Consider the following 14,331-nt stretch of genomic DNA (forward strand, 5'->3'; position numbering starts at 1 on the left):
GTATGTGGTCATTCCTGGCTCACAGGAACACTTTGTTGATATGGAAAAAGGTGACACAAAATAATGTGGGGAAAGCAGTTGGCTGCCCTCACCTCAGTCAGAAAATCTATCCATAAAACTAGGATTTCAAGATTCAAGTGAAGCCTACCCACAATCGAAACAGTGAGGAAATCAAAATATCCCCTCTTCTTGAATGAGTCAGCCTAAGAAAGCACAGAAGCACCTGCTGAATTTTAAAGATATGCAAAGAAATCAATACTAATCATCGGCTTCAAGGTGCTTCTGCCTTTTTTTGGTTTTGCTGAGAGCCAAGGGTGTCAGTTTTTGTATTGAAGCTGTCCGAAATACCTATAAAAAGGTAAATGAGAGATCTTCTCACATTAGCCAAAATTTTATAGTCTGCTGCACTGACATCTTCTTCTACAATATCTTCTACATGTACACAAAACAGGCTAAATGTCTACAGTAGCCCCCAAAAGTGACTACAATTTTGTCCTCTCATTATCACAGTTTTAGCTAAGGATACTTCAGGCTACGTTCAAAAGCTATTTTTGAACAATTGCTTTCCTCATTTCGGAACAGGTTTCTGGACATTTGCGCAGTTCAACAAGGCCCTGCAGCATGTCTGATGGCAGACTTCACGCAGTACGGCAACCCATTTGCACAGGTTCCCAGCCGTAAAAGGCAAACACGATAGATGCCACCAGCACGTGACTGCTGCACAGAAATGCTTGTGTGTCATCATCCACCGTTCCATTTTTACGTTACCGTTCAAAACACATTTAGAATTTGATTATAAACACCTAACGACATTAGGAGCTTGGGTTAATTTGTCAGTACTAGCTGTGCTCAAAGAAAATTCTGAGCCTGATGGGAAATTAAGTTACAAATAGTCACATACAGTGGGTGAAACACAATTCAGTACTGTAAGCGTTAGAAGTTTCTATAAAGATGCTGCAATGTCAGCTTCTGGTAAACCCTGACTCCCAGCCTCAAGGGTAAGAAAAATATAGTTTCTCATCAGCTAGTAGTTAAGCACGTTCCCAATCTTGAGATCCAACCTCACAAGCGTTCAGTAAACATATACTTAAGAACCTTTGATACTGAGGCTGTATATCAGCTTCGTGACCCCAAGAGAAACTTTCTTTTTCCCAAATGCAACAAAGAATATTAGAACAATTGAAAATATAAGAAATGAGGGCAAGTCCTCTGAATAACAGTACTGAAAATAAATACAAGCCTTTTTCCTGAGTACAATAAAACCCACTTAAGACCAAACATCAGACCTGCCGATTTTTTCCAACTGTTTTGTTTGCTTGTGAAGTTTATGGACAACCAAAAAACCCCTAGCAACTTTAAAATATAAGGTTATCACACTGTTATTCCATATCAAGGTGTTAGAGCTTGACAGGTTCTGAACTTGCTCTTTTTTGAGCCAATTTAGTATGCTTTGTCCAGAGATTTCCACATTTCCTTCATTCCTGAAAGCTGACTTGACCTACTACAGACTTAGGTTTCTATATAATGAGACAAAAGCAAATTCTGGTATCACTAGTAATTTCAGTGATCAGAGATGGAAAAAAAACATTATAAAGAGAGATGATTATGACTGCATTAAAAACCCAGCAAACTCTGTAGTGATGGTGCAAGACATCAGCATCTGACCAAAAAAAAAAAAAAAAAAAGCATTTAGGGTGATTACAAAACAGTCACCAAAAGGTTACACAATATATTAATCAGTTTTCTCATGGATAAAGTGCATTTACCTAGCCTGAGAATAAGTACCACATCGATAAAGGGATGCTAAAGCACTTGCCCAAGAGAGATTAGAAGAAAATCAGAGTTATCCTGAATCCTATATCCAGTTCAACTCTGTGATTCTTGAAGACACTTTGGGAAAGACCCTCGTGCTGGTCCAGTTGAGGTACTCTATTCCAACTGAGTACATCGGTAGTATGGTCTGGCTGGTCAGCAAATCATCTCGTAGTGCTATCTGAAAACGCCCACATTGATAGAAAGAGCCACTTCTGGTTTACGGTGCTTGATATTCAGCTTCTCCTCAGAGAAAACATGGTCCTGTAAGCGTTCAGCTTGCCGACTGTTACAAAAAAAAAAAAAAAAAATTAAGATGCCTAGAATTAGTGTTGAGCCTTAGCACCAAAAGCAGCATGAACCTGGACTGGAACCCAATTTCCACTTAGCTCTAAGGATGACATTGCAAGCTCACACTTACAACCCGTGCAGGGCCAGTGAAGCCAAGGAGATCATTTTTCATCTCCAGAAGCTGTAACAGATGCTGCAGTGTGTCGCAAGAGGAAAAAAAAAAAAAAAAAAATCTGAGGCTCAGTGTAAGAACATGGCACTTAAAGCCAGGAGTTTGAATTACCTGAGCACTTCCTTCAGGACTACTGGAATTGTGTGCTCTAAGAGCATGCAGCTTGCACTGTCCTAAAAAATTATCCCAGAAGCAGCAAAGAACAGTTTGCGTATTTTAAAGAAAAATAAATACAAATACTCCTACCTTTTCTTTTTTTCAAATGCAAGCTGCCTTTGTCTCTCTTTTCCAACGTCATCTCTAACTGTGCTGAAGTCCTTAGTGTCATCAAGGAGCAGATTCTGTTGTGAGAAAGGATTTGGTAGACAAAAATTATAAACTCAAACTATTTCCCACATGTTGCTCAGTTTACATAATTAATCTTCAGAGCATTTCCCCTAACTAGTTTTACAGCAAGTAACTTCAAGTTAACTAAGTAGCAAAGATTCCAAAAGGCAAAAAGATTTTTTAGACTCCTCTGATTAGTTTTTGTACTTAACAATGAATCTGCCTTATTCAGAGATTTCTCTCCACAGTCTTAAGCATCAGGATAGGACACCAGACTTTTCATGTACTGCTTTAAAACCATACAGCGAGTATGTTCTTTCAGAGGTCTCCTAAATAAGCCTTATTGCTAATTCAGAGCTCAATATGCTGCTCTCTAATTCTTTTTTAAATAATGAAATAGATCTGTAATAATTCTTTGGAAAAGGAAATAGGTTTGAATTTACAATATGATTTGTAAAGGACAATGCTCTTGGATTTTACTCCAAGTTGGAAAAAACAGTCAATAAAATGAGGGCAAGAAAAAAATCCAGTTTCTTCTGGACAGTGTTCAAGTGTGGAGCAGGAACTGACTGCTTGCACTGGCTGAGAGCTGCACAAAAGCCTCTAAGGTATTGCCCTCTAGTGCCAGTACCAAGATAGAAGGGTAAAAGCATGAAACTTTCTTCCTTTTCTCCTGTTCTTTAATCAACCTGAGGAAAAGCACCAGTAGCAACAAATTTCCTATCCACACAACGTACTGTCCAGTACTTTCATAGAGATGTAGCAGGATGCAGGAGAACCAAGAAGAAATTAAGATACTGCAACGGGGACAGTGCCCGAACCTAATCCTTGTGCAACAATTAAAGCCAAGTTAATTTACCTTCACCCCAATAATATCTCCATCTTTCAGGTGATAAGGCGCTGACTGTAAACTCTCCTGTTTTTTCTTTCGTTTCCTCTTCGAAATTTGCTGTGTCTGAATAAAATCAAAGGAGAAGATTCGTACATAGCAGATTTCGGAAATCTGCTTAAATACGTATGCTCAAGAACTGCAGCGCAAACCGACACATGCTTCTCTCAAAGAACTGTTGGATTTTGTCATACCAGATCTTACCCAGCTAGATATTGGCAGCCACTCAAATTTTTCAGGGAAGTATTTGGCTATTTCAATTTTATCTACAGGGAGACAATAGTGAGAGGCCACTCGTTGCCTCAGTGCCCAGGTTGTGCATTCTTTGGAGATATCCCACACCAAATCCGTGGAGTCATAGTAGTCCCTCTCCCCTGGTATGCCCATCTGGACTCGAAGCAGGAGTTCATGGGGGCTGTTATCAGAAAGAGGAAATAGACCGTTCTTGTGAGTCATCCTTTCAGAATCCAGAATTCCTAGTTTTCGCTCCCTCCTGCCCTCCCTTATTTTTGTTTGTGGAAAACAAAAAATAAGCTCCAAAGCATTCTCACATACTGACATCTGTAATCCTGACATATGGTATTTTAAGTTAAAAGCTGCTCATTTAAGTCTCTTCTCAAATGCATTGCTGTAAGAAGTAAGTATCTTGAGATCTTACCCCAAATGCTCTTCTTTTTGCAAAGGTTCAATGCAAATTTCTACTCTGGCACCCAGCTTATAGTCACTGAAAACAAAACAAAGATAATACACATTTCCAGGCATATATTCCAAGTTCCTGAGGAGCAAAATTACAGTTCAGGTCAAGTAGACCTGTGCTTATCTGGAAAACCAAAGCAAGAGGCTATTGGAACAAAAATGAAAAACTCAGAAAAGTAAAAAAATTGCATATAAAAACACCTGAAATAAGGCTTTGCAGAATAAGCATGGTATGATCTACTTATGCTCACACACACCCCCTTCCACAGCTCTGGAGTGAAAAAACATGCTCGGCAAAAATTTGAAGTAACCAGAAATGGAAATGAGCTTTCTGTTGATGTTTGACTAAGATGATTTATTTCTCCACCAATCCATCCCACAACCCAGTCAACAGGCAGTCTGTTGCAATGCTGCTTGCACGTTCAGTAAGAAACCTACTTGAGTTGCTGCTTGTTGTTTCGTAAAAGCTTGCCCGGACGCTTACTGTCCACTGTCCATGCTCTGAGAAATGAGGGCAGTGGGACAATCTGCTCCTGGCAGCACGGTAAGGTCATAGCCTGAAAAAAGAAACATTGCTTCAATAATTTTAGCAGCCAGACTCCTTGGAAAAGAAGAAAATCCCTTGATTAATTCTCATTGCAATACAGAAGCAATCACAAATAGGGCAAGGTATTTGGATTTATTCCACACCAGCTGCTGCTTGTGACTTACAGGTAGTGGCTATGATCAACATATTTGCTTTTCAACCTCAAAGCCACTTGAACTTCACTCCCTCCCAACATTTCTTGACTTAATTTACATTTCAAAAGTACTGAATTTCTTTTTTTAACCAAAAATTGCATAACTGGGAGGGAATGAGGCTGACAGAATTATTACCCCCATCTCTAGCCAAGTGCTGAGCAAGCTCCTTTCATCCCTTATCAAGGGCACAATACCCCTTCCATGCTAAGACAATTCTCCTTGTTCACAAGATGCAAACGGTCAGTTTTTCATAGCAGTAGTTTGCCAGAGACTGAAACTAAAGTCGTACCCAAAAAAGTAAATGTTGGTATGGATCAGAATCAGATGAGATATCCTTCCCCAAGCAGTTTAAATAGAACAACCAACTGGCTAAATAATAAAGAACCTAGTGATAGGATTGGTTTATGTCTCTTTCTGGTTTTGGGGGTTGGTTTTGGGTTTTTTTCTGGTTGGGCTTTTGGCTTTTGGGGTTTGGTTTTAGTTTTTTTAGTGTATTAAAATCATACTTTTATGGTTAAAAAAAGCATTAAAAGGCAACTTAGTTTCTGGACAAAGAAACTAAGCTGTACCTTCCTGAATGACAAACATGACCTTCTGTGCATCAAAAGCAATTCTTTATTCATTGGATTCAACATACAAAAAAAAAAAAAAAAAAAAAAAAAAAAAAAAAAAAACAAAAAAAAAAAACCAACAATGCAGAAAACTAATACAGGAACAATGTGGAAATGGAAAGTGGCTTTTCAGGAAGTGCTTGCATGTGTGCGCTTCTTATGAAGAATTTTTACATCGTGAAATAAAGATAGGGCTGCAAGCCAAAGTTCCAGATGAAGTGCAACAAGGCTTTTGCAGGTCAGGACACATGACAGGTAGAATGGCAACTGCAGGGGACATACTAAGGAAGTCTCTGAGCTACATGCTCCAACTGCCTCTTGGTACTTACCACTGAACATGGCATATAAGCAAATGCCATATCAGAACATACTGGAGACAAGGGAAAAGGAAATAAAAAATAGGTGTTAATAGAGCTCAATTAATCACAGTGCTGCTGTATATTTCCAATACAGGAGAACATCTAACCTGCATCTTCAGATCTTCCAAAGAAGCTTCTCCTGCTATTTCTATACTGCCAGCATAACAAAGATCCATGTCTGTGTGGATGTATTCTGGTGAATCTTTAGATGGGGGAGAGTGGGGAGAAAGAAAGAAACAACAGAAGAGTCAACATGACCTTATCATCCTAAGAGATAACAGTCACTTCACGGTGAGATTTCACTTAAGAGAAGGGAGCTGACATCAATTTATTTTGGAGGGCAGTTAAAAAACCGTAACATCCAGTTGATAAAATACATTCTATCAGTTGCCAAACTGGAAGAGTTCAAACTGATCCTATACTGCAATCTTTAAAACTAAGACTATTTACCAATGTGAATAACTGGTATTAATTATTGGTTGTGACTCTGAGATATGGAGTGTCTTGCAAGGAAAGTTAAATCTGCTTTTACCTATGCTACTAAAATCATCAGGGGAGAAAGTAAAACTCAGAAAAAGTTTAAGAGAAAAGAAGAAAAAATGCAAATAAACCTAGAAGGAGAGGAACCCTGGTCTGCAACACAACTCAGTAGCAAAGGAAGAATATTATTTGTCCTACAGCAAGGAAAATCGTTTTGTTTCCCATTTTCCAATTCACAGTTGTCCCCACTTCACTTTCTTCTTCCTTCTTGACCCTCATTTGATTTTCCTGCCCTAACTGGTTTTTGATTTTGATCCAACCTTTAGAAGAACAAACGCAGGTTAAAAATACTGTACATAATGTCTTTTAGACTATGCAAGATTTACTCATCTCTCCTTTCACAGCTTCTCAAAAAGCAACATAGCCTGAAGTGAATTAAATGTGATATTAGGAGTCTGGCATTTGAAGCCAATCACCTGTACGCTCACTGAGCAGATGCTTTACAATACTGCCACTGCCTTTAGGTATGGAGAAGCCATTTTATGCACTGTCAAGTAAAGAGCCCTTGCTTCAAAATTCACTGGAGGTCTTACCCTTGACTAAATACAGCTAAGGAATGTCGGAACAGTACCATCCAGCATTTGTGGCCTTGTAAAAAAATTCGTCTGTCTCCTAAGTGGCTCCTTTCACCATAAACTTGCTGAAACTTGTAAAGTCACTCATAGGTTTCAGAAGGATTCTAAGGCTCTGGATTAAAATTCTGGTTTTGACTCAAAGCCCCCAGTGCAAGCACAGACAATCAGGCCATATGATTCCTTTCAAAAACTGATCAGGTTCACCTCCTGCAGGAGACACCTGCAAAGCACCCATCTTGCAGGTCATCCCATTCACTTGGTCTTGTGCATTCCCTCCATGTTTCATATGACTTGAAGACGTGAACCACCAGATGGGTATTTTCAGAAAACCCTGCAAAGAGAATACAAAGTACCAGGTAGCTCATGTGTTCCAATGTAGACAATGAACAGTTTCACCTGCATCTCAGAAAGAACTAAAAAGACTGGTTCAAATCTGAGCTTTTGTAAAGGCATTGGCATCCATCTAACATCACACATCATCAACTCTTCCTACTTTTACAGGGACTAGAGGTTCACGTAATCCGTACAGGGGGTAAAGATTGGATGCTTCAAGAGCAACATTGTGAAGAACTCCAACATTTCCTGGATAAACTGGGAATCTTGTAACACCATGTCTCTGCAGAAAAGCTTTGGCATGAGAATCACGAAAGCACAATCTATGTGAAAATACAAGTTCAAAGAGGAGGGGTTGATGGAAATGGAGACAGGCATACCACAGCTGTCAAAGTAGATTAGGACAGCAGCTAGTCCTATATCACGCCTACAGGAATAATCAGAATCTGTGGTCTACCATAACTCCCCCTACAACCATCTCTAGAACATACCTCTCGGCAACGTACAACAGTTCAAGTTTGTCCTAGGACCTGCCTGATGTTATTTTTGAAGATATTCACTTGCAAAAATCCCTCCAACAGGCTCCTTGCGTCACACCGGTACCTTAACCTCAAGGATGCCAGGCTCTCTCCTCCCTTTCCCTCGGGGCTCAGCACAGAAGAGATGCAGCCATCCTGCAGGCTCACCCATTCCACCTCCCAGCAATCAGCAATTGTTTTGTTGATTGCTGCGGGTAGCCTGAGCCCTTCTCTTCCATTCCCCTACCTCTGCCCCCACCACCCCTGAAAGTGTGCCATCTCCTCTGCTCTGAGCCCCCAGAAAAGGGGACCAGGCAATGTGGCATCCACCAGGCTGCTCTCAACACAAGTCCTCCCGCAGCAGGCCACCAAGGTCCCTGGGGCCTGGAGGTGGGGTTCCTACAGTCTGAGGATGAGGGTGGCTGAAGACGAAGCCAGGCACTCCACAGGCGTGCACAAAGAACAGCAACAGATCAAGCAAAGAAGTTGGGGAGACAGCTGTTCCTCTGGAGAAGCAGAAGACCACAGGTCTACCAGGAAGAAATGCTGGCCTTCAGCACTAAGGTCCCTTCTAGCTGCTTCATTAGGAGTTCTTTTCAAGATTGTTTATTACCTGATTTAAAAAAAATCCAGTAAAACAAGAAAAAGAACAGTAAAGATGCTTTTCACCTCTCTTATTTGGTACTCGGGCAACTGCACCTGGACTGCTCTATCTCCTCCTGGTGTCCCCAGTCCAGGACAGACAGTGATGGGTGGGGTGTGGGCCCAGCCCAGGGCCCTGGAGATGGTGAGGGGCCAGGGCATGTGGCACATGAAGGCAGGCTGAGGGAACTGCCTCTGGTCATGAGGGTGGTGAGACCCTGGAGCAGGTTACCCAGAGAAGCTGTGGATGCCCCATCCCTGCAAGTCTTCACGGTCAGGTTGGACCGGGCTTTCAGCAACCTGGTCTAGTGAAAGATCAGAACTAGGCGATCTTTAAAGGTCTCTTGCAACCCAAACCATCCTATGATATTGCCTGAGGTTTGTTAGCAAAGAATCCTTCCATTTGGATGGAAGACTGACAAGAGGATCACCCAGAAGGGCCCTCCATTTTCAAACACCATCCCCAGTACAAACAGGAACTGAAGCTGACCAGAATTTTTCCAAGTATTTGTAAAACAAGCAAGAGGAAGAAAAAGAAACTCATATAAAAGACTCTCATATTCAAATCTCCAGACACTGGCAAGTGACTGAAGAACATAACTTCAATTGTTTTACCTTTGCTGGAAGCTTTCCTTCAGTGATAACCAAAGTATCTCCTCTGCAAACATTAAGTTCCTTCAGAGTGGCATTCTGTAGGAAAAGAAAGCACAGTACGCTTGTAAGTCTACGTGTTCTTGTGCTTTGTTCCCTAAAGTATATGTTGGGATTTTTTTTTTTTTAAGCCATGCATGCTAAAGGTCTGAGGTGTTTTGCTTTTCCACCAAAGAGCGCAGTAATATCCATTTAACACCCACCGCCTGGAGACAACTTTGCAGCAGCACACAAGTATTGCACCTACATGAGTCTGCTCTGCAGGAGTCCTTCCAGAGCATCCTGCTGAGCTGTGGATTTCCTTTGCACCTCAGCAGCTGACCAACTGACACCCCGTGCTTCTTTGTAGATGTCTATCTTTAATGCATGGTACGCCTAGACTTTAGAAAAAACTATATGGGTAGGGCTTAATCCTGGTCCCTGAAAATGAGAGGCAGGTGCACAAGATTTACATTTTATCCATAGGGATCCCAACAGTGCCTTCATAAGGCCCTGTGAAAACAAAACTGTGTGTGCACTAATGTAGTGCACACAAACACACCACACGTTTGCTTTAATGGTGTTCTCTTCAGGGAAAGTCTCTAAAGAAAAATGGAGTAAATAAACCACAGCATGATTCAAGTCAAAAATAGGATCCTCTTACTTCCTGACTTAATGCTTCCCCAGCTTCATAGCACCAGTCAATCCTTCTCAAATGCCAGTTGTCACCTACCAAGAGACAAAAACATACATGTGGAAAACTAATGAGCCAACAGCGCTGTTTTGGAAAAACATTACAAAGCTCTTAATAAGTGTTAAGGGGTTCTTTTGCTTGTTTTTTGCTTGTTTGTTTTTCAAACACAATTCTGACAAACTGAATGAAGTACCACCTTCATGTCCTTCCCCAGGCCCCACAAACACTTTGCTGTTTGGAAATGGGTCTTCTCTTACTTGTCTAAATGTCTCTTCCTCACCTACCCACCTACCTAATTTCCCTGGTTTAAGAGGAAAGCACAGGAACTGGGTTGACAACACTTAACCAAAAAAAAAAAAAAAAAAAACAAAACCAACAAATCAACACTGCAGAGGAAAGAAAATTAAAATGTTGAGTGGGGAAGAAAAATCTGGAAACACTGGATATGAACTGATGATGAAATTCCCATGTCAATATGTCACTGAATCAATGACAGGCTCCTTAAAATACTATACAATAAGGAAAAATCCGACTTCCCCTCCCCAACTGTTTAACTGAGCCCTTCTCTTCCATTCCCCTACCCCTGCCCCCACCACCCCTGAAAGTGTGCCATCTCCTCTGCTCTGAGCCCCCAGAAAAGGGGACCAGGCAATGTGGCATCCACCAGGCTGCTCTGCCCCAGCAACACAAGTCCTCCCTCAGCAGGCCACCAAGGTCCCTGGGGCCTGGAGGTGGGGTTCCTACAGTCTGAGGATGAGGGTGGCTGAAGACGAAGCCAGGCACTCCACAGGCGTGCACAAAGAACAGCAACAGATCAAGCAAAGAAGTTGGGGAGACAGCTGTTCCTCTGGAGAAGCAGAAGACCACAGGTCTACCAGGAAGAAATGCTGGCCTTCAGCACTAAGGTCCCTTCTAGCTGCTTCATTAGGAGTTCTTTTCAAGATTGTTTATTACCTGATTTAAAAAAAATCCAGTAAAACAAGAAAAAGAACAGTAAAGATGCTTTTCACCTCTCTTATTTGGTACTCGGGCAACTGCACCTGGACTGCTCTATCTCCTCCTGGTGTCCCCAGTCCAGGACAGACAGTGATGGGTGGGGTGTGGGCCCAGCCCAGGGCCCTGGAGATGGTGAGGGGCCAGGGCATGTGGCACATGAAGGCAGGCTGAGGGAACTGCCTCTGGTCATGAGGGTGGTGAGACCCTGGAGCAGGTTACCCAGAGAAGCTGTGGATGCCCCATCCCTGCAAGTCTTCACGGTCAGGTTGGACCGGGCTTTCAGCAACCTGGTCTAGTGAAAGATCAGAACTAGGCGATCTTTAAAGGTCTCTTGCAACCCAAACCATCCTATGATATTGCCTGAGGTTTGTTAGCAAAGAATCCTTCCATTTGGATGGAAGACTGACAAGAGGATCACCCAGAAGGGCCCTCCATTTTCAAACACCATCCCCAGTACAAACAGGAACTGAAGCTGACCAGAATTTTTCCAAGTATTTGTAAAACAAGCAAGAGGAAGAAAAAGAAACTCATATAAAAGACTCTCATATTCAAATCTCCAGACACTGGCAAGTGACTGAAGAACATAACTTCAATTGTTTTACCTTTGCTGGAAGCTTTCCTTCAGTGATAACCAAAGTATCTCCTCTGCAAACATTAAGTTCCTTCAGAGTGGCATTCTGTAGGAAAAGAAAGCACAGTACGCTTGTAAGTCTACGTGTTCTTGTGCTTTGTTCCCTAAAGTATATGTTGGGATTTTTTTTTTTTTAAGCCATGCATGCTAAAGGTCTGAGGTGTTTTGCTTTTCCACCAAAGAGCGCAGTAATATCCATTTAACACCCACCGCCTGGAGACAACTTTGCAGCAGCACACAAGTATTGCACCTACATGAGTCTGCTCTGCAGGAGTCCTTCCAGAGCATCCTGCTGAGCTGTGGATTTCCTTTGCACCTCAGCAGCTGACCAACTGACACCCCATGCTTCTTTGTAGATGTCTATCTTTAATGCATGGTACGCCTAGACTTTAGAAAAAACTATATGGGTAGGGCTTAATCCTGGTCCCTGAAAATGAGAGGCAGGTGCACAAGATTTACATTTTATCCATAGGTATCCCAACAGTGCCTTCATAAGGCCCTGTGAAAACAAAACTGTGTGTGCACTAATGTAGCGCACACAAACACACCACACGTTTGCTTTAATGGTGTTCTCTTCAGGGAAAGTCTCTAAAGAAAAATGGAGTAAATAAACCACAGCATGATTCAAGTCAAAAATAGGATCCTCTTACTTCCTGACTTAATGCTTCCCCAGCTTCATAGCACCAGTCAATCCTTCTCAAATGCCAGTTGTCACCTACCAAGAGACAAAAACATACATGTGGAAAACTAATGAGCCAACAGCGCTGTTTTGGAAAAACATTACAAAGCTCTTAATAAGTGTTAAGGGGTTCTTTTGCTTGTTTTTTGCTTGTTTGTTTTTCAAACACAATTCTGACAAACTGAATGAAGTACCACCTTCATGTCCTTCCCCAGGCCCCACAAACACTTTGCTGTTTGGAAATGGGTCTTCTCTTACTTGTCTAAATGTCTCTTCCTCACCTACCCACCTACCTAATTTCCCTGGTTTAAGAGGAAAGCACAGGAACTGGGTTGACAACACTTAACCAAAAAAAAAAAAAAAAAAAACAAAACCAACAAATCAACACTGCAGAGGAAAGAAAATTAAAATGTTGAGTGGGGAAGAAAAATCTGGAAACACTGGATATGAACTGATGAAAAAACATGTAGTCCAGGAACTACAATACTTTAGATTTAGCACCTATATAGAAAGCACAGTAGACACAGAAGGAACAAATACAAGCGAACTTTTTAATTTAACAAAAATAACTGATGAAAATGCCATTTGTTCTTTGCAAGGTATAAAATCTTATTTTCATAACTAAAAAAACCCGAACCCTGAAGGAACCTCATCAATAAATTCTGTGGAGAAAAAAAAATAGCTTGCAGTCTTTTTAAACAACAATAAAAATCCACTGAAGTTTGACACCTCTTGAAATGAGAGCAGACAGATCACAATTCTCTACACAAGGCCAAATTCAATTTTTCAAAAATGGTAATATAAAATAAAGCAATAATAACAGAACCATTGTTTCTTGGCAGTAAATCTATACTATAGGGAAATGAAAAAGGTTAAGTTTATATTTTCAAGACATTATTAACTACTTCAACTCAATACGTACATGTACACAAGAGCACAATATTTAATTTTCATTTGGGCTACTCAATGTATATTCTGACAATAATGTGTTTCAGGTGAACTTTTACAGTTTCTGGAGCATGGCTGAATTTGTAGCCATCATCCCACTGTAACACAAATTCAGTATTCAGTGAATGCTTAGAAAGAAAGCTGGAAAACAATGCCATTCCAATTCTCTTCTCCTTGTTCCTCTCCATCAGCATCAACAGAAAGAGATGTCTAGCCAGGAAATTCATGTGTGATGCTACTGTTGTCTTTATCTCTTACTTAATCCTCACATAAAAGCTTAGTAACAATCATAGAATTGTTTAGGTTGGAAAAGACCTTTAAGATCATCAAGTCCAACCATTAACCTAACACTGCCATTCCACCACTAAACCATGTCCCTAAGCACCTCATCTATCCTTCTTTTAAATACCTCCAGGGAGGGGGACTTGACCACTACCCTGGGTAGCCTGTTCCAATGCTTAACAACATTTTCAGTGAAAAAATTCTTCCTAATGTCCAGCCTAAACCTGCCCTGTCACAACTTGAGGCCACTTCCCCTCATCCTATCGTCCATTATCTGGGAAAAGAAACCAATCCCCACCTTGCTACAGCCTCCTTTCAGGCAGTTGTAGAGGGCGATAAGGTCTCCCCTCAGCCTCCTCTTCTCCAGACTAAACAACCCCAGTTCCCTCAGCCGCTTCTCGTAAGACTTGTGCTCCAGACCCCTCACCAGCTTTGTGGCTCTCCTCTGGACATGTTCCAGCAATGCAACATCTTTCTTGCAGTGAGGGGTCCAAAACTGAACACAGTATTCGAGGTGCGGCCTCACCAGTGCAGAGTACATGGGCATGATCACTGCCCTACTCCTGCTGGCCATGCTATTCCTGATACAGGCCAGGATGCCATTGGCCTTCTTGGCCATGCGGGCACACTGCTGACTCATATTCAGCCGGCTGTCAGCCAGCACAGTCCATTTCCACCAGGCAACTCCCCAGCCACTTCTCCCCCAAGCCTACCGAAGAACTGCTACCACCCAGATTCCCAAATAATGACCAAACTGTGATCTCATTTTGAATAACTTGGTTTTGCAAAGTGACCAAAAATTATTTTTCTAAGTTTATCTTGTACATTGGCTCCCACTATGATAGCAAATCTTGTCAAAATAACAAAACACCTCCATCCGCATCCAGTCAAGTAGTCTAGGAACCGTGGATTTTGCCATATTTTGATTAAATAGAAGCTTGAAACTCATTTTCAAGAGCAACCAC

The 14,331-nt window shown here is 41.5% G+C and overlaps 1 protein-coding gene across 1 annotated transcript in view; it reads right to left on the reverse strand.

Annotated features, from left to right (window-relative positions):
• Positions 1 to 6: 6 nt before the first annotated feature.
• USP40 (ubiquitin specific peptidase 40) overlaps positions 7 to 14,331 on the reverse strand; it is a 44,240-nt gene continuing 29,915 nt past the window's right edge. The window contains exons 24-33 of the mRNA XM_009634681.2: positions 12,108 to 12,172; positions 11,429 to 11,503; positions 7,218 to 7,344; positions 6,006 to 6,100; positions 4,626 to 4,744; positions 4,150 to 4,215; positions 3,696 to 3,906; positions 3,462 to 3,557; positions 2,522 to 2,616; positions 7 to 2,098 (exon numbers count right to left, since the gene is read on the reverse strand). Of these exons, the coding sequence (XP_009632976.2) occupies positions 1,990 to 2,098; positions 2,522 to 2,616; positions 3,462 to 3,557; positions 3,696 to 3,906; positions 4,150 to 4,215; positions 4,626 to 4,744; positions 6,006 to 6,100; positions 7,218 to 7,344; positions 11,429 to 11,503; positions 12,108 to 12,172 (1,058 nt within the window). The 3' untranslated portion in view covers positions 7 to 1,989. The remainder of the gene's footprint in view (positions 2,099 to 2,521; positions 2,617 to 3,461; positions 3,558 to 3,695; positions 3,907 to 4,149; positions 4,216 to 4,625; positions 4,745 to 6,005; positions 6,101 to 7,217; positions 7,345 to 11,428; positions 11,504 to 12,107; positions 12,173 to 14,331) is intronic.

The sequence above is a fragment of the Egretta garzetta genome, unplaced genomic scaffold, assembly GCF_000687185.1.
Source record: "Egretta garzetta isolate BGI_Z169 unplaced genomic scaffold, ASM68718v1 scaffold732, whole genome shotgun sequence".
Lineage (NCBI taxonomy): Eukaryota > Metazoa > Chordata > Aves > Pelecaniformes > Ardeidae > Egretta > Egretta garzetta.